The sequence below is a fragment of the Melospiza melodia genome, chromosome 2 (assembly GCF_035770615.1).
Source record: "Melospiza melodia melodia isolate bMelMel2 chromosome 2, bMelMel2.pri, whole genome shotgun sequence".
NCBI classification, from domain to species: domain Eukaryota; kingdom Metazoa; phylum Chordata; class Aves; order Passeriformes; family Passerellidae; genus Melospiza; species Melospiza melodia.
Window position 1 is genome coordinate 62,658,931 of NC_086195.1, and position 26,196 is coordinate 62,685,126.

Consider the following 26,196-nt stretch of genomic DNA (forward strand, 5'->3'; position numbering starts at 1 on the left):
TTTTACTCTTAGTGACATAATGCAGAGTTACTGGAACTCTGATTTTCTTTTTTCTCTCCCTCTTTTTTTTTTTTTCTTTTTTATGTTCCCTTTTAAAATCAAGAATCCGAGCCACAAATTTTTAATAATGAGAATCTGGATGAGGTTCAATCTAAATTTTGAAAATATATTCCAATTAAAGGCTTTAATAGATTCTTGGCTTTCCGCACGTCTCACTGCCATGTGCATTCAATAACACCAAGCCCCCTTTCTCACCAGCAGTAAGTAGACTGCAGTGTGGGTGATACCATTCCCCAGAAGGTCAGCTGCTCCTGGATTGCTGTTTTTGGAGCATTTCGTGCAAATGTTTTTCTCAGGGGAGACTTTTTTCCTTCAAAGCTGGCTGCAGCTCTGCTGTGATTGTGTCCAGCATGGTGCTCACTCTTGCGAAGCTGCGGATACTTTGGGATTACGCGCTCCAAAAGAGAGGTTTTGTTCTCAAGCCAGGGGATTTCACTAAGAGTAGCAGCATGTTCTTTCCCTTGGTAGGACAACATGGTGACCACTCAGGTCACAGACCTGCCAGGACTTGCTGATGTGCTGCCCTTCAGTGCAACACGTGCAACTAAAGCTCATGGACCACGGGATTCAGCTGCACCAGGCATCTGCAACTGGGGGCGACATCAAACCCTCCAGTTTGCCTGGCAGCTGAAACCCATCATTGTGCAGATTAGAAAGTTATTCAATCCCTGCATGAAACAGCTGCATCCAGCACACCAAGTATCGATTTTGGTGCGTCCCTTGCTCCGCATAAAGCTTGGGCCAAACAAATGAGCAAAGCACTAGGATGTAGGTCAAATGGCAGAAAGGATAATGTGGAAAAAATTGTAGTATCTTTAGATAATTGTATCACATAGATGTGTCTGGAATACTCTGTGCGGACTTGTATTTGAAGAAACTATTAAGAATCTGGAAAAGTTCCCACTAAAAGATAAATTAAACAATTGGTTCTATTCACTTTGAGAGGCACAGAAGGGGGAGATAAAAACCTGTGAAACAACTAAATGTATGAAGAAGGTGGATGAGGGGAAATTTGTCCTTAGCTCTTTAACACCCCACAAAAAGGGATAAACATTTAGTTAGATCAGAAAACTTGAAGTCTCTTAAATGACGCATGTTTGCATGCTTGCAGCTTACCAAGCAATCTCTACTGCCCTTGCTACCTCTGTCCCCATCACTACCGACCATTTTGCAGCATTTTTGGGGTTTGTACCTCTTAGGAACTGCACTAATTCATTTAGCTCTTGATAAATTAGTGCTGGAACCAGACTCTGCAGAGTAATACTGGGTTTGTCCTTAGAGGAGGGCATATTTGTAGTTGTCCTCAGCTTGGAGATCAGTCAGCTCCTCATTTCAGAATACACACTAGCTTTTTGAAACTGGCACATGTGGCAGTAAATTAAATGCTCTCCAAAAAAAATCACATTTATACAGTTATTTTTATCAGTCAAATCTCTAACCTGGCCAAATAATTCAGTTGATTTGTTAGGCAAAACTATCTTGGAAAATTCAGGTAGCACAGAAGAATTTAGCTTGAAAGCAAGGAAGATACCATATTTATGCCACTGATGCCCCAAATTTTTGCCCCAGAGAGTGTAATTTTTCCTATTACAGTAGGATGTATCCGTCTCTGGAAAATCAAAACTGAATTCCACAGTTCCTACAGAGAAACTGTTACAGCACATCCTTAAACTTCATGTAACTAGAACCTGCTGTATTTTTTCCTATCACCACAGACAGCTTCTTATTTTAGTACTTTTATCTATTCTCTCTCTCCTCACAGGCTGGATAACTATGGCTTGCTCCTCATCAGTCTAGGCATGTGGCCGCTCTTGCTGTCCTCATCTTGTCTCTCTGCAGTAAGAACTCACTGCTCTTTAGCTGCAGTGCACACCTCTACTCTCAAAACTTTCCTGTAGCCCCCATGCAATTTCCCAACAAACATTTCAGGGGATAAAAGGAAAGCTTGCATTTCCTCAAATGTTTATTCAGAAATGTCAGATATCCACCCAGCTTTGATGAAACCAGCGGGATCTGGAACTAAAATATCAGTTAAAAAAAAAAACAAAAAAAAAAAACCTAAAGTTCCTAATTCATAAATGTATAAGGGTATGAGATGACACCATGCAGCTCAGAGCACTGAAGCTCCAGATGAGGGAGAGGAGGAAACTCTGGGGCAAGTCACATCAACGTAAAGTCTCAGAGGATCAGAGGTTCAATGGCTTATGCTGATGTCAGCTCCTAAACAGCAGTGATTTACTCACCTGTCACCCAGCTCGTGTGATTGAAAACAAGGAGATGAAGAGGTGTGAGCATGATATATCCTGGTTGTCTTACATTTGGAGGGAGGAATCACATGTGGCTTAAAGCCACCTCAGCAGTTTTTGCTCTTTCTGTCAGCAATTCCAAGGACTCCATACCAGCATGTTTGTCCTTGCCTTAGGGGGCTGTCCCAGCAGCCAGAAATTAAAATAGAGCATGTTTGTACCTTAGCTTTGCACCTATTTTTGAGACCAGGGGTCAGCTTGTTACAGCAGTTACCAGAGAGATGAGCACTGTGAGGGCTGGAATATTTCTGATTTATTATTTCACATGGCTAAATGCAGAGCTCAAAAACCCTTTTGTAATGAGTTGTTAGGTTTTGAGATCAACCTGCGAACACAGCTTGAGTTAAGGGCTGCCCTAGGCTTTATTGTCTCTGGTGCAGTGGTGGTGGTGCACAGGGCCTGCTGGTTACAGGGTACTGGCTTGCTTTCTGGCTTTTCAGCTGCCAAACTATATTATAACAAGCTAAAAATACATTAAATATTTTCCTTTCCTAATATTACCTTACCACGTAAGCAGTAGCTGGACCTGGCACTAGGATGTTATCTGATAACTGAGGGGAGGGAGGCAGGCGAGCCCGGATAGGGGGTGAGACATTGGAGAGAGGCTGCTTCAGTGACTGTGACCAGGAGGAGAGACTGTTATGTTTCTATTTAGGTGGGTGATGAAAACATTTCTAAACCCTTGCTTTAACCCATCTCTGACCACGTGCCCCACCACAAGTGCTCCTCGACACAAGCCCCTGAGCTTGTGCAAAGTCCCTCCTGCCCCATGGTGTGCTATTCAAGAGGAGATGGGTGGTCAGGTGAAGACCATGCACGGGGAGTCTAACAGAGCTGGCTGGAGTGTGCTCTGTCCTACTTCTCTGCTGTGCCATCAGAAAAATTATTTAGCAGGTGATGTGGGCCCTGGGGTGTTGCCTGTGGAACTGGCATGGGGGACAGTCAACAAGCAAGAAGAGATTCCTCAGCCAAACACTGATTCTGATTCTGATTCTGCCTCGGTGATGGGCAACACCAACAGCCATCGCTGCTTCCCTGCATCTCGAGGAGAACACGCCATCCATCCCTAGGTGGATTCAAGGTCTGGAGGGAAGTTTTGGGGGTGATGTCAAGCTTGAATGTGAGAGGCTGGAGATCTGCTACACAGGGCAGGCATTTGGTGTTGATTGCTTACCTTTGCTGGTGCACATTTGAACACCATTTTGAATTGTCTCTTTTCTTGCATGTACATTGTAATAAAAAAAAGTATCAGGCTGCTGCCTTGATAACTCTTTCTCAGGGATCACTGTTTTTAACTAGAAATAGCTGCACTAAAGTGAATGGGAAAGATCTACCTCTGCAAAAAGCAAAATAGCAACGTGGCCTGAAACCAGAGATGAAAGCCCTACTTAACTAATGAGATATGTAAAGGGCAGAAGCTATGAAAAGACACAGCATGAACACTTGGCCTATCCAATAATTCCTCCCAGATTCTTACTAGCAGAAAGTGTCTCCAGCAAGGCCACTGTGTTTTGAAATCAGGGTAGCATGACCTCAAAGGGAGACATACTCTTGGTCTCCTCAAACTTCCAGAGGGCAAATCCCACCCCCACCCCACTACTTCCCCTTGTGTTTGCATACAAATAGCAAATGTAAACTGTAAATGGAGAACAGTGTCTGACACAGCTGAGCATTTCCTCCATCTTTCTGTGTTCTCTTCACATTTAACTCATGCTGTGTACTTGGGCTGATTTGCCCAACTCTACAATCCTTCCTGCTCCTCCTTCTAGCTCTTAGTACTCTAGCTCTAGGGAGACCAGGGAACCCAAGCGATTCCATTGCACATCAAAAGACATGGCCTGTCCACTGTTTCCATCCCTCTTTCTGCTCTGTGTCCTCTCACTTCAGCCAAGAGCTCAACAATGTGTGACATCCCCATTCTACTTGCTGGACACACAGCAAAGTGTGTGCATTGCTGCTTTTATGCCCTCTTCTCCTACTCTTTCTACAGGAGAAAGAACAATCTTTCTTGCCATCTCTTTGTTCACTCACCTTGCTGCTTCTGCATGGTAGTGAAATCTTCAAAGGTGAGAGTGCGCACGGGGGGCCTCCAAAAGGCGTAGGTCTCCATGATGGCCTCCAGCCCCGTCCTGTGCAAAGGAAAGAAAATAAGGAGTAAATAAAAATGTCAACCAGCTGGGGATACAGACGCTGAGGAAAGAAGGCTCTGACCTTGCTTGGCAGGCTGCCAGCAGCCACTGAAAAGTCACCTTGGCATCTGTGAATTCCTCAAGTGAGTCTTCCCGCACAGGTGCTGGCCACGAGAGTAAAATGAAATTTCCCCAGCCCAGGATTTCAAAAGTTCCTAGCGGTCTCTAAATGCCTTTTTCCTTTCTAGCAAGAATCTCAAGCCTTCTGTCTGCTTTCCAGAGGACACACAACTGTCAGCTCCTTAAGGCGTATTCAATTTATCATTGAGCGGCCCTCCACAATTTTGGATGTAAGCTGTCATGCAAATAAAGAAAGCCTGGGATTCAGAATATTTAATCAGAGACATTTTGCGAATTGCCTTTCCCCGCCACTTCACAGTTCTGGACACTGTTCCAAGTGCTATGAGAAGCCATCAAAAAGGGAATCTTCTTGGTTTTGAACTTCGACCAGAAATGTGTAAGATGCTCTTTCTAAAAGGCCAGTGATATTGCTGCTTTGGATCCCTAACTTACCAAAAACACTTATCAAAGAGAAGAAGCCAAAAACGGATTGAGAATTTTTCTTCTTGAAAGGCTAGGGTCTCAGATTTTTTCTTGTTGTCACCACAAACTCCTGGCTCTGATGGAAGTCTCTTAGTGCCACAGGCTCGGTGAGGACAGAGGTGTGTTATCAAACCAACTGGAGTTTCTTCCCAGGAAAAGGTCTCCTCAGTGGAAGCTGTACACTGCTCTGTTCCCCATTCCTCACCTTCCCCAGCCTGTTTTCCCACAGTAGGTTACAGCCCTTGCACTGACTGAATACCAGGAGAGATTCTTCATCAAATGCGAGAACATATCCCCTTTCAATGCAAAAGGCACAACATCCCCAGAGCTGCTCATCAGATGCTGAGCTGACACTGGAGCTGCCTTTTCCTTCTGAAAATGTCTTTCTGCACATGCCTCCACTCACTCAGTTAACTTTCCAAAGTCTCCCCGGAAGCTTGGATGCTTTAAATACACTGGAGTTGGCAAACCAAACTCTGTATTTTAAGAGGAGGTTTAGAAGAGAGGTTGTTGCATGGTGTTTATTAGCTGCTAAGCTGTTAGAAGTAGAAACAGAAGACATCTCTGCATAGCAGTCTCACACTAGCGCTGAGCACATTACAACAAAACTATTTGGTTAATACAGTGGCCTCTGCCAGCTCATGGAGCTCAGATGCAACAAGGCAGGGCAGAATTTGAGCCCATCAGCTAAGCTGTGCTTGTGTGCAGGAGCTGCCCTTTGACTACCACTACCACCCCCAGGATTTCCTCTGCTCCCTGTGTGTGAAAGTCACACATGTTCAGACTCCATCTGCTTCTCAACACACACAGCCAGGAAGAGAACAGTGCCTTTTTTGCAGCCTCAAGAAATGATCCCCAGCCCAAACACTGAGGGAAGACTTTCTGGTACTGTATATCCAGGGGGCATAAAATGCCCTGAGCAAATTGCAGTGCAGCCAGACCTGTTGTTGAAAGGACCTGCCTTGATGATTAGAACCACGTAATGTAGCAGAAATGCAGACTGAAAGTTCCAGCTGTGCTACTCCAGCTGCTCTGTGTCTGCCACAGGATCGTGTGGGGAAGCAGGGAGGCCAACCCACTGAGAGCAGTGACACACAGTCTGGCTCAGTCCTTAGGTCCCCAGGTACACAACCCCACTTTGCACCAGCACTGCACTCTAGCTCTGGTCTCACATCTCACTTCAGTGAAATCCTGTCCCTAATAGGAGGTGGCTCATGGAGGCACTAAAAGTAGATTAAATCTATTACCCTTGCCTCTCCCTACATCATTATCAGCTCATCAACTGACTCACAATTCAAGGTTTCTAGTTCTCCATCTAACACTTTCCCCTATATCAATACAATTCTCACTGGCACCATATAATTTCTGCTTCTAAAAGAAAAGGAAAAAAAAAGAGAATAGCCAAGACTTAATAAAAAGAAGAAATAAAACAGTAAATTGGGGATAATATATTGCTTCCAAGGGTTGGACTTGAGTGTGTCTGTGAGCTGATAGGGGATAAATGGCAGCACTGAGAGTGTCAGTGCAGCTTGTAAAGCTGCTCTATTCCTGCCCTGCATGTCAGAGGAAGGAAAGATGCCAACATCAACAGGGACCTACCTCCTCCTGCTCCAGGGGAGCAGTTCTACAACATCCCCCTTGCTGTGAACACAGCTCCTGCCACCCTTCCCCTTCCACACCGTGACTGCTGGCAGCAGCAGTGTGGCCTTGCCCTGCAAAGCTGAGGGCAGCGTGGTGTCACTGGTACCTGAAAAATGAATGTCAAACTCCACAGCTGGCTCTTCCTGCCCCAAATGTGAGTCCTTTACTCCCCACAAGTTTGCATATGTTGAACATGTGTATAAAATATCCTCTCTGAGCATGTGGGTGACAGAGATCAAACTTACGTCCACTTCTCCTACGCACAAATTTAAGCCTCTATATACTAGACCAACCTTTTTTCCCATTAGTTTGTGGGTTTCTTTTTTTTTTTTTTTTATCTTTGGTTTCTGGGTTTTGGGGCTCTTTTTCTTCATGCAGAAAAACTGTTGTGGGTGCTTTTGAAACAGCTTCTAAGCAGAAGACATCCTTACTGAATTTTCACATCCTTCCAGTTGTCAGACAAGAGCCATGAGACAGCAGCTTCATGTGCTAACCTGCTAGGCACCTACCACATTATGAATGGAGTATTGCAGAGGTAAAAACATTAATTCATGCTAAAAACAGCTCTTGGTGAGAAGGCACACCACCTTTGTGTACTGATTTTACAGCCCTAGCCCCAGCCTTTCTTCTGTCTGCAATGAATTCCTATTTTTGAAGGAAAATGTTGAGGGGATGAGATGGGAATCATGAAGTTTAATCCCCGTCAACTCTAATAACTGCCTCTCCTGTAGCAGTTCATGACATTGGTGTGCTCCCACAGTCAGCAGAAATACTGGAGTGCCATTCTGTGTGTGTGTTCCACCCCCTAACAAGGAAAAGGATCCCCACCTGGCCAATGAAGAGACATTTTGGGACAATAATAAATGTTGACAAAAAATAATTGTTTTCAGTGTTTCTGAAATGTCAGGAAATTTGGAGGGCCTTTGCTGAGGGTTGCTGATACCAAGTGTGCTGAACATTATCCATGTGGCATCTACTTTCTCTTCCAAAGAACTGCACTGAAAAATTAACTTCAAAATATCTATCAGGCCATAAACCCTTCCCTCTCACACCATCTTTTTGAAGGAAGTAAAAAAAAAAAAGTATCAGAAGAGGTCTCACTGCCAGCATTTTTTTAATAAGGTCAGTGCTTTAAAAGGTATCCAAAATTTGCTCTCTCTTTTTCATTCATTCTTTTATTTTTAGTGCTATAAAGTTTTAATAATAGGCAATAAATGAAACCGTTCCATTGTCTGAAAAATGAAACGAGCTATCTGTGCACCTCCATAATCCATCCCATATGGCTGATCTTGCCATTCCACTGCACACAGGATTCAGGCCATCACTTCATTGTTTGCTGGGGAAGCCAAACTATTGGCTCCAAGTGTCCTCCTGGCTCTCTTATCCTAGACAAAGCTCAAAGAGTATTTCCAAACAAACAACTTTTATTCACCTCAGCTGCCCACATCTGAAAGGAAAGTGCTGGCTTTTCCTTCAGCCTAGGGTCTTTTTCTTCCATCACCCTGTTGAGTTTCCTGACTGTTTCCCCTTCTGGCTTCCTCCTGGATAAGGAGCTGCTGCAAGCATCCCACTGTCAGATGAACTTTACCCAGTCTCTAAAAATAACCTCTGTGGCATTAAACCTGCACCCTCACTACCCAAACATTTGGCTAGCTGATCTCCATATGTCAAAAACTGGTTTCTCAATCTCTTGAAGTCCAGGAAAGCAACCAAGTAATAACCTGCCTTATTCATACATTATGTGGGTATCCTTTCACCACCAGGAAACTTCTCTTTCAACATCAGGAACTTCTCATGTTGCATTTTTACAGAGACTTTATGTGCTTTTGCAAAAAGTGAGGAAAGCCCAAAACTCAGATAGAGAGAATCTCTAATAAACATGAACTAGGACTGACTGACAATCACAGGCTACCTCTGCCATCCAACAAGGCTCATGGTTAGATTCCTGAACCCCATTGCTTAACATGGTTTGAGTGCTCAAAGGCTGCTTAACATCAGCAAGCTGCCGAGCTGTTTCCATCCTTCCCTCTGAAACACCTCAGTGCTCCTTCTCCCAGCTCAAAGGCTGAGGCAGTAAGGACCGGAGAGAGACACTCATGAAAATAAGTGACAGAGATCCGAGAAAGGATTTGGGAAAAGTCTGCTCCCCCATATGGATACAGTCAGTGACGCCATGATGGGGCATCCCCAGAGCAGCAGAGTTTTAGCAGCCTTTTGCACTGATGAAGGGAGATCACAGGAAATAAAGGGGCAGGCTGCAAGCAGATGAAGTGAAAGATCCAAAATGAAAGCTAGTTTTAAAAACAATGATCACCTCCACAATTTCTGCATCATGAGACAACAGTGAAACAATAACAATAAATAAGTGGAGGAAAAATATCCATCTCCATTTAATGGAAGAGTCTCAACATAAAGTAGAAAGGAAACATCCTAGGAAAGAAGTGGCTTAAGAGTTCCTTATCTTCCACCACGCACTGCTTTTTCCCTGGGAGTTCTTTCCTCCATCATTTCCTGGCAAACTCTAACCATGGCTCTGACTCAGTATCCAATATCTCTGGAATAGGATGTCCTGGAGATGCCTCAGAATTCTGTCTCTGTCTCTTGCTGCTGCCACACCTTTATCTTTTCTTTTAAGTCCTTATACATAAAACCTCTTGAACATGTACTACTCACTTGCCTGATTCACAAATAGCCCTTCTTCAAATTACCCTATTTCTACTGCAAAGGAGAAATTTTCATTTTCAGCAGGACCCTCTCCAGCCACAGTCTGAGGCACTGCAGTTGACTGAAGCTGTGGGAAGGACGTGGGAAGTTGCAGAGTATCACAACTGGGTTTTGACCAGTGATCCTAATGAGATTACAGATTCACAAGGGAGAGAAAAGCCATCCAGCACAGTTAAGGAAAGTCCCATTTGGAAAGTCTTTTCCACACACAGCTTGGACTTCAATGCTTTCCTCCTTCCTATGGGAATATCTGTGTATGTGTGCTCTGGGAAGGAGGCAGCTGAGCATTTGTGTCCTCCCCTAGCTGACAACAGCAGTGCAACTGCAGCCAGACCCCTGCTTGTGAGGCAGGCGCCTGACTGCTATATATGCTTGCAAATACCTTCGCCTGTTTTTTTCTTCCTAAAGCCTCAGGCTGCTCCCTTTGATGTGTAATACCTTAAAGATTTTAATTCCTCTTTACATCAGCAGAGAGCCTTACTGAGCCCTCCCCACAGCTGCAGCCGTGTAGCAATTTCCTGCCCTTTCTTAAATCAATGAGCTACAGAGATCAGCAATTCCCAACCTTTTCAGGAAACTGTCCAAATTCACTGAGCTAGGACCTTATTAATGCCTTCCACATTAATACAGCCCACCATGTACCTGGAACTGCATCAATCCCTCTCCCAAACCCAGCCCCCAGTGCAGCTGGATCTGTGCACACCGGGAAGATCCCACACCCAGGACACACTTTGCTTTCCCCACACGGGAGAGGGGAGCAGAATAAAAGCCACATATGCCTCAAGGAGAACTGGTGATCACAGTGGGGATTAAATGAGAGTGGCAACATCTTCATGCATGAATTCAGTAAGATGAGAGCAGAGGAGCTGAGCTCAGGTCCTTTGAATGCCTTTTTTGGGATGATGGAGAGCGTAGCACTGAAGTGAGTGGTGGAAAACACAGGGCAGTTGCCCATTCATGAGCACTGACCTCGCCAAACTCCTTATGAAGGAGACAGCAGTCCTGGTAAACACACACAACAGGAGCATGCAAGTAAAACTGAGTTACAGCACCCATGGGAACAGCAAATGAGGGCTGTGCACACAACTTTTTCCCTGGGCTGCACACTCAGAGCTTTGCTTTACAACCCTAGGCTTCTTGTAATGTAGTCATAGATGTCTAATTGTGTAATTAAGGTTTAAAGCATTTCTTACACTGATTTAAAAGATACCTACATCATTTAGATCTGAGATATTTAGATCTGCTGCACATTTTGCTGCAGGATTCATGAATGGCAGAAAAAGTTGAAACTTCTTTTGAGTTTTTTGATTACTTACCTTTTTTGATAACTGTAATGTGTTTCAGTAATACAATGGGGGGATTGATTAAAGCTCCATTTTAACTACTGTGCTGTTAAAATAGAATTTCTTCTAAATAATATTTAAGGCATTGTACCTAATCTTCCCATAAAAATCGTTATGGGAAAGACAAAATTAAACCACACAGTCAAAGTGAAACCGTTGGACACTGCTGAATAAAAACTGAAATTATTTGAAACTAGAACATTTTTGCTCTTTTAACCTGCACACATATGAAAAACTAATTTTTTCTTTTAACTTAAAGCAAGCATTTGCTCTCCAAGTTTTGGCATTTCTTGTGAAAATTAAAATTTCAAAATGTCCTTCAGACAACCCTACATATAATAAAGAATAATTATTTGCACAGTGTTAAGCTGTTAACACAGTGTACATACAGTGTTAAGCTGTAACCTATTTGTCTGTTTTACAATCTGCAATCCCCTATCTTTCTATCTCTGTTTTTTGTTTTAAAAGGAAAAACTTGCCTTTCTCAACCATAGACATTTTCCCTGTGCACCCATCAGGGAAAGGAGGGAAGAGATCAGTGAGGAAACACAAACAAGCTTCTGTTACCTGTTTCTCCCAGAATCTCTGAAACCTTTGGCAAAGGGGTTTCTATCAATTTTTAATCTGGTGATCTAAAAGGAAGAAAAAGAGAATTAATTGATATCTTCAATTTTTTTTTCTTTCAACAAATGAAAAACGTGGATTATTTCCATTCTTGCCCAAGCCACCTCTACAATGATCTTTCACACTTATTTCCCCAGACCTCTGTCAAATATGCCCTTCCATTATCCACGAACAGATAATCTGCTTACCAAAACATGTCACCAGAGACAGAAATCATGGTAGCATTAGGAAACCTGGCACAGTGCTGGGGCTGAGAAATTGTTCCTGGAGTAGAAGTACACCAGCTGCAAAGCCCCAGGAGTTGTTATTTATCAATGGCCACGTGCTTTGGGAAGCAGGCACACTGCTCAAGTTTGGCTGCTATCTGAGTTATCTCAGCCTCAACACTCCAGATATCAGCAGCTGGAGGCAACTGATGGACCTTCAAACAATGCTGAAGAGAAAAGCACAGGCTACAGCCCCCAAAGATGTCAGGTGGCCACCCCGTCACACATACTAGTTGCTGTTGCTCTGGTCAGTATCAAGGCAGCCCTTAAGAGTTTTCTGGTCTGTAAATTTTTTCATTTTTTTTCCCTCCTCTAAACAAAGGAAGTAGCAGCCAGACTGAGTGCTTTGGGGGAATCTTCCTTTGTGCTTTAATTTTAAGCATGAATTCCAAGTTGGTAAATATGGGCTATAACACTGGGATTTTGACCTTGCAGCCTGTTGGCTATTCCACAACCCAGTGTAGCACAAGAGCTTCCCTCTGCCAGCCTCAGCTTCTCCTAAAGATTCTATGTTTGGAATGAAAGAAGAGTGAGATCTCCAGATCCTACCAAATTTGAGGTGGTGTTGCTGAAACTGCTCAAAAGGGACTAGTTTAATGCAGTCTGATCTGAAGGGGATTTGCAGGTGTTTTGCTTCTGTCAGAACCAAGCCCTTACTCTGGATATTAACCTCAGATCTGGAATGCAGCTCCTATTTTTGCAGAAGCTTAATTTGTGAACTTAATTTCCGCTAGCCTGACTTTGCAGCTGTCCTGGGACTTGTGTGTACAGAGACAGATATGTTCTGTGGAGGATGGAATTACAGCAGAGGGAATCCCTGTGGTGGATTTGCTAACATTTTACAATTGTTTCCAGAGACGCTTCCCCCAGTAAGGCAACACTCTGCAGCCACTGGAGGGCATGCAGGCAGATTCAGGGGATTTAGATTTGGTTTTAATGAAAATGTTTCTCCAGCCCACCAGAACCTCCTTACTGGTATTATAAAAATGTGATTGTGTCCCCCAGATCATTTTGAACAAAATTCCCAAACATTTGGAATTCAGAGAGACAGAAATGTCAGTGTTTCCTTATGGTGAGGCAGCTTATGGTGCCAATCCCTGACAGGGATCCCTCCTTTAGCATCTCCCTCCCTGTGTAATTATGTCTTATAATTCCAGTAATTAAGGAAGAATGACAGGCTTAATTCCTGTAATTTCTTTTCCCTATCCTCCTTCTTTGTCTAATCTACAGTCAAGATTTATGGAGTATCTGCATTTGGACAAGGGGAGCAGGAAGTTTCCCATACTGCAATGATAGCAAACCCACCAGCATGTTGCAATGTTTTTGATGCATTTTGGATCCTGATTTAAGTCAGCTCAAGGGGACCAGACTGGAAATAAAAGCTGGGAGTCATGGGAAGAAAAAGAAGCAGTCATGGGAGCACAGTCTGCACCTGTGCTCTCTTATACATTGCAAAACAAAAAACCCTATAACATTTCACTAAATTGTTAGAATTCACAATTGTTACAAATTGGTCAAGTATTGCAATCTGCCTTAAGGTGATTTAATAGGGGTCTGTCCTTCAGTTCCAGAAGATTGAAGTCTAGTTTAAGAAAAGTGTAGATCACTAACAAAGTCCAGGTCCCTAGAGAAAGAATCCTGCTGTGGTGACATATTTTCCTTATGCCAATACTACGTCTCATCACTGAGAACTATGCAGGACCCAAATCATAAAATGGGATTATCATAATTATAATAAAATTATCATAAAATTACAAATTATCATAAAATCACTGAATGCTTTGGGTTGGAAGGGACCATAAAGATCATCTTGTTCAAACCCACATGCCATGGGCAGGGACACCCTCCTCTAGACCAGGTTGCTCAAAGTCCCATCCAACCTGGCCTTGAACACTTCCAGGGATGGGGCACCCACAGCTTCTCTGGGCAACCTGTGCCAGTGCCTCACCATCATTACCGTAAATAATTCCTTTGTAATATCTAAACTAAACCTACTTTCTTCCACTTTGAAACCATTCCTCTTAACCTGTCACTACATGCCCTTGTAAAAAGTCTCTCCATCTTTCTTGTAGGCTCCCTTCTGGTACTGGAAGACTGCAATTATGTCACTCCAAAGCCTTCTTTTCTGATCCTTACTTACAGTGGGAAGCATTTTGCTTACCCAGTCTCCATCCTGCTGTCCATCCTCTCAAGATATACAAGAAGAGAGGACTCACTCATTTGAAAACTAAGGCAAAAAAAGGTGTTAAGTACCTCAGACTTCCCATCAGTTGTTACCAGTTTTCCAGCACTGGTTATCAGGGGGAGGTACACCTTCTTTAACCTTCCTTTCCTGGTTAACTTACCTGTAGAATCCCTTCTTGTTATGCTTTGCATCCCTCACCATGTCTAGTTCCAGCTTTGCCATGGCCTTCCTCACCCAGTCCCTATACGGGGTACCTGTCTTGGTTTCTACTGCCTGTGCATTTGCTTCTTTCCATCTGGTTTTCCCAGCAGGTCCCTACTCAGCCATGCTGCTCTCCTGACTTCCTTGTCTGATTTCTGGCTCCTGGTTGTTGGCCTGTATGGAAGACTCCCTTAGAGATCTGCCACATCTACTCTGCTCCATGCCCTGTTCCTAAGGGCAGGCTCCCTAATGACCATCTCCTTGCAGAAGTGGAAGTTTACTTTCCTAAATTTCAGGTATATAACTTGACCCCTTACCTGACCCCTATCCCACAAGACATGCATGCATGAGAATTTCAGTTTATATGCAATGCATGCCTTCAAAGGCTTATTTTGTCAACAAACTGATGAGATTGGGCCTTTTCAAAACTTTTTCCTTCACTGCTATAAAAAACCCAACTGCTTTGTCTTTAAGAGAACTGATCTGGAGTTATAGTTTTACTGCCTTAAAATTATAGTGAGCACGGGGCACTCTAGTTTTGTACCATGCGGTAACAAGGAAATTTGAACACAACACATCTCTTTACAGTTGCTCTTAGTTACTGATTTTACAATAAAAGCTACATCCGTCTTATCTTCAAGGTGGTTTCCTAGCTAGATACTTCATGTCTACACAATACTCCAGAGCAAGCAAGCATTTTCTTTTCTTTTTTTTTTCTTTTTGTAAAGTGTAACTTTTCTATGCTTCTCAGAGAAGTTAGCGTCTCAGTCACAAAGAGCACTCTGATTATTTTTGTAAAGGCACAACATAAAAGGAGCATGAAGGATTTACCTGTTGGTTTTGGTAGGCTGTCACTGTGGTGAAAACAGTCTCAGGGAAGTTGAAGGTTTTCACCCCATCTCCTGAAGGAACTGGCTTTGTAGGAGAGAGATCACTGCTGAAATCCTTGCGGATGACATGAACACGAGGCTGATACTTATGCATTGAATGTAAGATTATCTGAAAAGAAAACAAAAAGAAAAGGACTTTTTTTTTCCCCAAAATATTTTACCCAACATCCAAATATATAAGGAAGCAGGGATGGAGTAAGAGTTAATATGGAGAAAATTATCCTTTCCTTACAAGCATGTATGAGACAAAGTCGGTGCTCTGAGCAAAGAGAAAAGTGCTTTATAGGGTCAGGCAACATTTTGAAGAAAAGCACTGAAATAAGGCAAAAACCTCCATAAATCTGGAAGCAACCACAGACACGTGTGCCCAACAGGACACAGGAGCATCAAAGCAGCAGCAGCACCCTTTCAAGTCTGAGAGGAGCAAGGCTAGGACAGCAGGCACCAGGATTAACTTCTAACTTACATGGCCTTGATCATCAAGCTCGTTGTTGGTCAGCTTGAGCTTGTCAAAACTGACCACCTGCCTCATCCAGGTGTCTCCAGAAGCCAGGGAGTCAGGGTGGATGTAAACCCTGGGGGGCACTGGGGAGTCAGCGTTGCCAGCCACCATCCACTTGGAGCTGTGGTACACATACCTGAAAGAGGAAGGGTGGGTGGCTAAGGGAGGTTTTCACTCACTCACTGCAGGAACACATCCAGGGCTCCCCCTCCCCTGCCACCCTCATGCACCCCAAGCTCTCATTTGCAGTCAGGGGAGAATGTGCTTTATTGCAACCTCCTACCTTCTAAATGAAAGCCAGATTACCCCTGAGCCACTTGTTCGGACTTGATTCCTTATTAAAACCACCTTGCAGTTATTTTCCCTGTAAAACTCTGCCACATGTGCCTTCTCAACTCCTTAACCCTCTCTGAGCCAGAGTAAGAGGCTGGAAAATATGGTAAACAAAGTCCTCTCTGAAAATATTAATAAATACCCTGCAATTTCTGGAAATCTGCATTGTATCTCGTACCAGACTTTGGAAAACACCCAGAATGGGCAATATCAAATAGATACCAGTAAAACAATTGATAAAACAGAATTTCTGGTTTGAAATGTTGCAAAAAAAGGAAATTCCATATAGAATTACATACACTGAGATTAGAAGAAAAAAAATACTTTTGTGTTCCTATTCTAGCCATCCTATATATACCATAAATTTTTCTACCACAGCTTTGTCTAGACAATTTTTTTCCTCCTGATCTGCAGCTCTTTCCCTCAAAGACATTTCACAAACAGTTCTACTGACATCTCTGAGCTCTGCCCTGGGCTGCCCCTCCTTGGGTCTCTACTCAGTTCTGCTAAGATGTTCCAGTCCTTACCTACAAACAGTAACTAATTTCCTGTATTCACACAAGAAATTGGGGGCGGGGGGGAAGAAAAAAAGAAGAGGAGTCTTTCTTTTCCTTTCCTGTTAATTTGCTCTATGTGGCTGCACAAACCAAGCAGGGTAAGAAAATAAATGTATTTTCAATGTCAGTGTTGCTACAACACTCTTAGAAAGAGGAAAAACATCGAGCTGAGCATCAAACACTGTCTTTCTGCTTCCCAGGAAAAGCATTTTTCCTGAGAAAAAACTCTGTACAATTTGGGAACAAAAATGTAGTATTTAGCATTTGCAGCGGAGGTTCAATTCTGAATCCTTCAAATGTGGTTCAGTCAAGACTGTTTGGAGAAAAGCCTTGCTCTCAGGGGTCTTTTAATAAGAATACATAAATCACATCAGTCTGGAGAGTTTTCTGGGATGCAGAGGATCATGAGTTTTCCAGAGTACTTTTTAAGATCAGAAGCCCATTAATATGAGAGAAATCTCCTCTTCCTGTCTTTAGCTCAGCAGTGGGAAGTTTCTCAGTGACTCCAAACTGTAGGTCAGGGACCAATATTCACTGAGGCTGCTGTGCTGGACAGTGAGCACTTTTGAAACGGAAATCACCCAATCCAGTTCAGGCCAGACCTGAAGGGCCTGACTTATTTCCAAGCTGCTCCTTGCCCATTCCTTTCTTGAGGAAGTAGATTTAGGGGCTGGAGATAACTCAGCCCCTGGAGATAACCCCCATTGGTAACTCCAGTTCCCTCAGACAGTCATTGCTAATTGTGTCGATCAGGAAATGCATGGCAGAGATCTCCTCAATTAAATCTGCTACTTGAAAAGAGAAATATTTCACTCCAAAAGTGCAAGAGAATGTATTAAAACTCTGAGTTGGTGTCTAAAGATGCTGGTCAAATCAGCTATGTTGGTGTAAATCAGTAGGGTCTCCTCCAGCCCATGTTTGCAATGGTGTTTAATGCAGGAGTCTGTCCTAGGCTGTCATTGACAGTAAAGCTGGTACAAGATTCCTTCCTCTGCCCCTGAAAAGCTTACCTGTATCTCTTGTTATCCACAGGGACAATGTCCATGGCAATATAATACTGCTGGTGGGGATCCAAGCCTGTAATTTTCACCCTCATGGCTGGAAACATTCTCCTAGGAACATAAGAGTAGAAATAAGGAAGAAAATGGTGAATAGGGAAGCTGAAGAGGCTCCTTGTGCTCTCTGGCACCAGAAGTGTCCTACTTTACCCAGCCCAGTCCTTGGCATGACTCCTCTGGACTTGGTGTGGGTATAAAAGACTGTGCTGGCAGTGCTTTGAATCTTCAGTTTTTTCCCACTTAGAAAAAGGGGTAACAGGATAACAACCTGTAAGTAATGATAAAATACTCACAATCAAGCACTCTGTTCTCAGTTTCTAGCAGACAATTCTGCTATGCTTCACACAAATCATCCTCTCTAAGGCATTCCTAGGATGGGCAGTGTACCTTGTGTTTTTCCCACTGGCCATCCACCTGTAATTCTTCTCTCATATTCCATTAAATGCAGGATCACTTTAGTTCTCTTTTTTTGAGAATGTCACATTTCAGTAAAGAGTTTAACAGTATTGAGGTAACATTTGAAGCAAATGCATCATCCTGAAAGATCCTGTGGCTCTCATGTTTGCAGTTATTTAAGAAAAACACCCCTCAAATTAATCTGCTCATTAGGAAAGTACTTCACATTCAGCAGAAACACTGGCATTATGTCATGGCTTCCTTGAACTCCTGGTAGTGCAATATTTTTAATAGGTGTTGTCTTTTCTATGCCATATGATCCAGATCTATCTTAAGCATTTTCTCCTGATAGACAAGGTATGGAACTCTAAACCAACAAGAAACAATTCCCAGCCTTTTTCTTCTTGTCTGAGCACAAGTTAAGCTCTGCTAAACACAGTCACTGTTGTGGAAGTGTTTGTAGCTAGGCAATTATTTCAGAAGAGAACAGATCAGAACAATTTTAACCTTAAAGCATGTTAGTGTTAGTGTGGCTATGGCATAATTTCTCCTTCTTAAAAATTTTATGGTGGCCAGTAGACCAATTTCTATTCTACACCTCCCTCAAAGAGCATGCTGAGGGAATTACTTATGCCATATTATATTTCTAACTCATGTGGTATTTTTACACCTTCATAAAATCTGAGGAGCCAAACTGAATGAGGTGCAGGAGGAATTGAGCAACACTGAAATCAGAGCAGAGCACTGAAAGAAATCCTGTATTGTTTCACTGACTGTTAACCCAGACCTGAGCTCTACCTAAGTGGCTTTTCAGCCTTTGTCTGAGAAAAACTTAAGCTGAAGTCCTACAGGATGGTGTTACTCAATTAAATGACTTCTGCCTAGAAAATACAGAGCTTTGGTAGGAGAAATCCCAAAAGTACTACATGATTATGCAAGATCATATTCTGCTTCTCTGATAAGTAGACATATCCTTGAGGGATGGAAGTATGTGGATGGAGGGAGGATATTAAAGGGTAATTTAAGATCACAATGCCAAAATAGTAGGAAAGTGTACAAGAAAGTTTCTAGGAGTCATCCCTACAAACCATCGTGGCACTTTCTCTTCTATTTAATGCAAAACAGTGAAATGTCAGAGAAGAAGATTTAGTTCTCCTTCCAACATTTCTGTTTCTCAGAGTATTGCTAGTGAACACAGCCTGGAGGAGGAAGAAAACAGGAAAGCTTGTGACAACATCTCCAGGCATGTCTCTCAAACTTTGCGCTACAGGGATGTGATCATGAGGATCTATTTCATTCTTTCCCAGGCAAGCCTCATAGAACCCCATGCAGAAGAGTGTGGGAAGGAGGAGGATGCTCAGCCTTTGCTTTACCCACAGCTCTTTCATTTCAGGCCACCCTGAGAAGATAAGAGCTGACCTATTAGTAACTGCATCTGCTTAGGAAAAGGGCATTTATCCTGGGGGGTGGGGGAGCACTGCCCCACAGCTGCCACAGCACAGCTAACCCGAGTTATGAGAGACGTAAAACTGTCAGAAAAATCGTCTGCAGAAACCCTTCAAGGAGAGAGCAATTTGTGCAACTGATGGTGTGAGTTTGCTAGTAGAATGACTGGGGGGGAGGTGGGGAAGGAATAATGGATTAGTCTTGAGTGGCTTGAGGGCATTACCTTGTTTCTGCCACAATGGCTCATTAAATCTGCCAAGCCAAATGGGTACAGGATGTGGCATTTTACAGTCCAGCTCTCTTTAATTAGAGAGAGGTGGCTTGGGAGCAGCTAAAGAGGTAGGTCATGTTTCAGAGGGCTGATGAGAAACCCAGGATTAAATCAGAGTCTCTTTGGGTCTAAGTCTGCACACTGTGTTTTGAATGAGCTGTGTGTCCCAAAAAGTTCTCTCCAAATCTGCAGCCCCGTGTAAAGTTGCAGTATAGCCTGTGGGGTTGTTTGCTTATGAAATGCCTTGTAAAAGATTACCACAGACCATTCAGCAGGCTTAGAGGCTAATCTCTAAAATGATCGGAGAGAGTTTGGCTGATCCCACTACTTTCTCTAAGGTTTAAGTGTATTTTTCAAGTTTTGTAAATTACTGCTGTTTTTCTTTTTCTGTGGGTATAAAAGTAACTTAGGTTTCTTTGCTATAAAGATGTAGCCTGGAACTGTCACAGCAGGTCTACAGCAGCAGTGCTGTGTGGAAAGAGGGAAATGGAAAAGGCAGAGGCTAATAGTGGAGGCTTAGGGATGCGCTCGTGTATAATCCTGGTAAAGTCCCTGTTCTCTGCATTTCCTCTTGGCTGGCTCTTGGTTGCCCAGAGGCACCAGCCTTATAAAAAACAAAGGTTTGGAAGGAATTCAGGCCATTTGGATATGGCTGGATTAATAAACAGTCAAGAATCTTTCATCTAGAAAGCTATCAGCTTCAGTCAACAGCTACAGACACAAGGGCTGTCTGTTTTCACAGGGAACATGTGATGACATCTGATATATTTTAGGACCAGGTTTTATATCAGCAGCAGTTTGGGATGATCAAGTTATTTATATGTTAGCTTTACCACTCAGCAGGAAAACAGTCCTCCAAAACTTAAGATTGTGAACTTACACAGTACCCTTGTAGGGGAAATATGATGTGATATGAAATAATTTATTACTACTGCTTTAGGACCACTTAGAAGTGTTTAAAAAACATTTTAGCAACAACAATGTGCCTCAGTGTACTCAATTTCTGGTTTTCTCCATAATGAGATTGGAGTTTATGAACATCAAATGTGAAGAAAACTGATGGTAGAAAAATAGCTCTAGAACTTAGTTTAAAAGTATTTGCCAGCACAGGAGTGTACTCATATTAAGAACCATGTTTGGGAACTTTCAACAAAAAAAAATTAGTTGGGTTGTGGCAGCTAGCAGTATATTTTTTGGTGGTGGTATTCGAAATTTTCTTTTAAAATACAGTTTAATTTTACTTTGTAAAAACTGGTCATAGGAGGAGGATCACAGATATATCCCCAAACTGGGTTTTTTTCCCAATAGAATAAAGCTTCAGTTTCTTACCCTTAAGTTAGGAACTTAGATAAGAGTAGATTTGTATAAGGGTGACATCTATTAAACGCAAACCCTAAAATGAAGGGATGTGCTCTTCAACTGCAGCAAAAGAAATAGACAGAATAGTCATTTCCCAGGCATACAAATAATCCACTTGAGAAACTCTGCAAAATAATCTGATTTAGGTCTGCAGATTAAGTATGCACAGTGTTTACAATGTATGTGAGTTTACAGGGAAACCTGAAGTTATCCTTGTTATTTCATATCTCATATTTCCTTGCATTTAAGATTGAAGCCAAATGTAGATTTCTTTAGAGAAACAAATGTGTAAGGAATGAAGGAAAGGAAAGTAAGGGAAGGCAAGGCAAGGCAAGGCAAGGCAAGGCAGTGGAGGAATGCCCTTCTGTTTCCCTCTGCAGCATGGGATTATGTAGAGATTGTATTTTGAGAGGAAAACCTGAGGGCAGGGCTTGGTAGCAAATGGATTTATTGTTTATGAAGGAGAAGGAGACCAGAAGATCTTCTCAGTAGCTCCCAAAGGGGACATTCTTCTGGAACCTGGACCAAGGTTATCTGGCCCACAGGGCCAGGAATTCTAAAAATCAGTTTGATAGGTTGTTATGAGAAGTCCTCTCCATGGCCCCCTTCAGCATCAACAGAGCTTGATTACAAAATCTCTTCTGCTCTCTCTAACTGAGGAGCTCTTTGGCACCCACCTTTCTTTCCACTGGAAAGGAAAAATAACACCTGGTAATGCGAACAGCCCTGAGTACATTCTATGAAGAACTCAGACTCATTATTTCAGGAAAGCAAAGAGACTGCAGGCAAAGTACCACTTAACCTGTCAGGAAGCACAGAGAAGTCAGGAGAGGACAAGGTCACCTCTTTCACTCACTGATGGTTTTTTCCAGTCTTATTACAAATCCTGGCCATCAGCATTTTGGTTTGAGCATTCCTGAGCACAGATATGATAACTGTGATATGGCAGATGAGCTCATTCCCCCCCATTGCTGAGGTGAGGTCCCAGCTCTGTTACAGGTAGAAGGTGTGTTCCCAGAACAATACCTCTGGGATGTGCTGGGATGCATGGTAGCATTCATAAAAGCTGCCTCCATAAACAGTAGGCAGCTGTTCCCTTCCAGGGGAGGACTCCAAGCACTCCCTGCAGGTATTCCCCCAGGAATTTCCCCCCACTTTGGGCAGCACTCCTATGCATCAGTTACCAAACAGTTACCCCTGCAGCTCAGATGATCACAGACATTAAATAGGGACTGCAGGGATGTGGGAAATATTTCAAATTCATCCACTGACGCTACCACTATGATCACTGTTAGTAAAGGAGAGCAGAGAAAAAGAGCTTAAAATTATTTTAGGACTAGTTGTTCAAATCAGTGTGACCTGGGGCTTAAGACGAACTTGTTTTATTTTGTACAGAGTCCAAGGTTGGCTTTCAAACAAAAAGGAGATGAAGGTAACTGCATATTTGAATGACTGCAGCTGACAGCCATTTGCATCTTTTACACAAGGAACAAAGGTGTCTTTTTATAAGCATCTGATTAAAATCTAAATAAAAATGCTTTGATGGAAAGGAAAAAGGAAGAGTTATAAGAGGACTGGAGTAGGTTTATGGAAACAGACAAAAAAAAAAAAAAGACATCTATAAATACAGCATCAAGAAAAGAAAAACAACAAAGCAGAATTGGAAATGAGTGAGAGTAGGAGTCTGAAAGTCAAAAAATGCAGGGCAGGATATAGCCCCATAACTATGTTTGAAATGAGAACGTAGGTTAGAAATTAGCATTACACAGCAAGAGCAGAGAGACTTTGTGGGGACAGGCAGGAACCAGGCAGTGCTTTACAAGTCATAGAAAATTAAGGAGCAGCTGTAGTTATAGGCAACTAAGTCTGTAATTATAATGGCTTTCAAAACAAGAAGGCCTTATGGGATTCAGGGTTTCCAAAGAGAAAGCAACAGGAGTAAAATCTTCTGTGGGGGAGGAAGCAGATGCAAATTACTCTATGTGTCTCTAACAATTTGAATAAGTAGTAGGAAATCTTCAGGAAATAACACCAGTTCTGCTATTTATGCCAGAAATAATAAAATCTAATCTCTGGGACACATCATGTATCATGCATCCCATATGGAGAAACAGGACTGCTAGATCCAGCTCTCATCCATTACAGACACATCTTCTCTGAGAGAAAACTCTTTAACCTGTTGAACTGTTTAACCATTTAATTTTCAAATTCTATCACACCAGTAAAGACTATCCCCAATAAACAGGTGTATTACCTAAAGAAACTGACCAGCTCTTCATTGTGGTTTGCAATGATTAACCTACAAATGTAGTCAACGGAAAAAGAAAAAACCAGCAGCATTCCAATATTGTTAACATCACTTCTGGAGAAGAACATCATCAAGTAGAAAAAACACCTCTATTTAGTATTTACATAGATTTACTGTGAGCAGTAATGTGACAGTTGGCTATCAGGACTCAAGTAATCACAAGCATCTCCTTTCAAGTAGAAAGGATATTATTTAGGATTAAAATGAATATATGATATATGATTTGCATGGGAAGTTATGACTCTATTGTGATACATGATCTTCTGTAAGTGAGAAAATTATCCACACTGGAGCTTGCAAGATGTCAGAAAGGTCAGCTACTTTGTTCAGAAATGTGTGAGCTGCCAAGATCCTCTTCATACCACTAAATTTCAGCCATTTTCATTCAAACTGGTGAGCAAGGACTTATTTATGCTGGGTTTAAGTCTATCTACTCCATGTATCATCGGAGAATTCATTATAGTTAATCTAACAGGCAATAATGTTTTATTTTAAGTTTCTGAAAACAGCATGGTCCAGGCACCAGGAAAATTAATCCAGAAAGAAGGAAGATGGCTCTTCCAGTGCTGTATTTAATCATGCTGAACAGATCCCTTAATCTGTTTAGGTCTCAATGTCACCACTGTTGAAAAGAAGATAATAATGATTGTCTCTGTGTCTGCTTTAACATTTGCAGAGAGGAGGTGTTGCACAATAGTGAGTGATATCATTCCTGTTACTTTGCCTCTTCTGTTTGAGGCAGGTCAAAACCAGCAGCCCACTCTGTACTGGTGAAAAATGCTTCCTTTGCCACTGAAATCTAAAACTGGGAGCTAATCTGGCTCTGGTAATCTTTTTCAGGGATGATCTGGGTTATTTGTCCAGTGTAATTTTCCTTGGATTATCTGGACTTTCTGGGACTAAAGAGCAATAGCACTCACTTCACAAGAATGTAAAACAACAAGTCGAGCTTTTCTGGGAAAAAAAATGAGAGCTCAGACATGAAACAACCCTGTAAACAATAGAGCACGGTGTATTTTCCCCAAAACTTGGGTAAAATTTCCCTGCTGCATCTCCGCGGCACAGGCGGGACAGCTCCCGTGTCGCTCCCGGCGTTTGCTGGCCGTGGCGGGCTCTGTCCGTGGTGCTGACGTTCGCCTTCTCCGCTTCAACTGGAATTCAAACCTCATTAGGTGAAGGTAGGAAACGGCCTGCTCATGCAAACGTGCCTAAAAATCCTAGTTTGGGACATCTATAAATGTACAACTGCCTCTAGGTTGTGTTTGGGCAGACTCCTGGCCATTTTTAAATGGGGGTCAGCAGTGAAGATCTTTCCCTTGGCTAACCTGTCATGGTGAGGTTTACCTTTTCAAAAAAATCTGACTAATTAGTGGCTCTTTCTAACCTCAGCTGTCATGGTATCACTGCAATAGCAAAGGAAAGCATTAAGGTTGCACGGTTTTTATACAGGAAGTCTTTAACACTGCATCTATTTAGAGTGGCGGGAAGACATTTGTTTGGTGCAAAGGTGAGTTTGAATTGCACTATATTTGAGATTAAATCCATAAGTTCATGAAGTGCTATGGAAACTTGAAAGGAGACTCAAATGGCTCACCCCCAAATTTATAGCTCATCTTAAATTCAGTACAGTCAACAGTACAATGATTGTTTCCTGATTTATTTGCTCAAAGGAACAACTATCTTCAATGGTTTCCTGCAGCTGCCACTTCTCCTTTGGAGCCACTTATTCAAAAAGTCATATGAAACAACTTCACTTGTGTTAAGAAAGCTAATAGGAAACACAGCTGAGAAACTCAGACAGCCATTTAAATTTTTATGCATGTTTATCCCTTTGGATTATAAGAAGGAATAAAAAACTTTCTTTCTTAAAAACCAATTAAATAAAAATTGGTTTTTTTGGTTATGATTTCTTTTTTAACTAGACAGAAATCCAGAGATGTCTTACCTGCCTGCTTTCGTGATGATCATCTCTGTCCCAATGTCATGAAATCTTTTCCAGAGGTCTGCACACTGCAACTCTACCTGGATCTCTTCCATGGATGAAGGTGGAGGAGGCTGAGGGCCTGAGCCACCAGATGTAAGGTCAGAGTGGGAGCCAAATGAGCAGGACGTCCTTTCTGCCAGCACCTCTGTGTCTGACCCAGTGCTCTGTTCTGAGTCTGCAAAGTAAAGAAGCCAGGTAAGACCCCTCAGTTCTACCTGCTGTGAGGGGTAAGGGGAGGGAAGAGAAGGAAAGTGAACACAGGAAGTGCTAAAGAATGGTTACAGTGGCCTTTTATATGGCATGTATATGTATGGGGTTTTGTGATTTATAGCCTGATTTGAGGCTTTGAGTTTCCAACATGATATCTGGCTGCTTTTGCAAAATTTTAGAAACATCTGTATAAAAGGAACCTTAACATAAAATATAAATAGTAGGAAGCAATGGCAGGAGTGCAAAACATAGATGAGAAACAGAAATGAAAAAAAATTAATTCAACCTATCATTTCAAGCTAAGATAAGGTGGGCTTACTGGAAAACTACATACCATTTAATTGAATATTCTCCTGCAGTACTATTAAAGAGTTGGTTATTTTTAAACAACACCGTTTTTTATTATCTTTAATATCTTCGTCATCAAAAACAATGAACGTTTTTCTGTTTGGCAGCACTATTTTGGAAATGTGTTTTATTTGCTCCTATAAAACTTTTTTGAACAATGATATTTCCTGGAAAGATACCCATGAATCTTTTGGTGAGGAAAATGCTCTAGGCTACTAAAGGACAAAAAAAAAAGGTGATAGTAAACATATGGAATATGCTACCAAGGAAACAACTGAAGCAAACTGCAGAAAAGATCCCATGTACCACCTATATGGGGGAGAATAAGAAGATTTGCTCAAAAAATAAACAAACAAGTGAGGTTCAACTAGTTTAAAAGTCCAGTCTGGCATGTTGAGTCAGGTGACCATTTCTTTGCAAAAATATTTAATGTATTTATTAGGTAGATATGT

The 26,196-nt window shown here is 42.2% G+C and overlaps 1 protein-coding gene across 2 annotated transcripts in view; it reads right to left on the reverse strand.

Moving 5' to 3' along the window:
• The window catches only part of TBX15 (T-box transcription factor 15), a 94,465-nt gene that overhangs the window by 11,680 nt on the left and 56,589 nt on the right, over positions 1-26,196 (reverse strand). For both annotated transcript variants that reach the window (XM_063148443.1, XM_063148442.1), the window contains exons 2-7: positions 25,148-25,361; positions 17,375-17,476; positions 15,439-15,610; positions 14,914-15,081; positions 11,374-11,438; positions 4,398-4,495 (exon numbers count right to left, since the gene is read on the reverse strand). In XM_063148443.1, coding sequence (XP_063004513.1) covers positions 4,398-4,495; positions 11,374-11,438; positions 14,914-15,081; positions 15,439-15,610; positions 17,375-17,476; positions 25,148-25,239 — 697 coding nt within the window. In that variant the 5' untranslated portion in view covers positions 25,240-25,361. The remainder of the gene's footprint in view (positions 1-4,397; positions 4,496-11,373; positions 11,439-14,913; positions 15,082-15,438; positions 15,611-17,374; positions 17,477-25,147; positions 25,362-26,196) is intronic.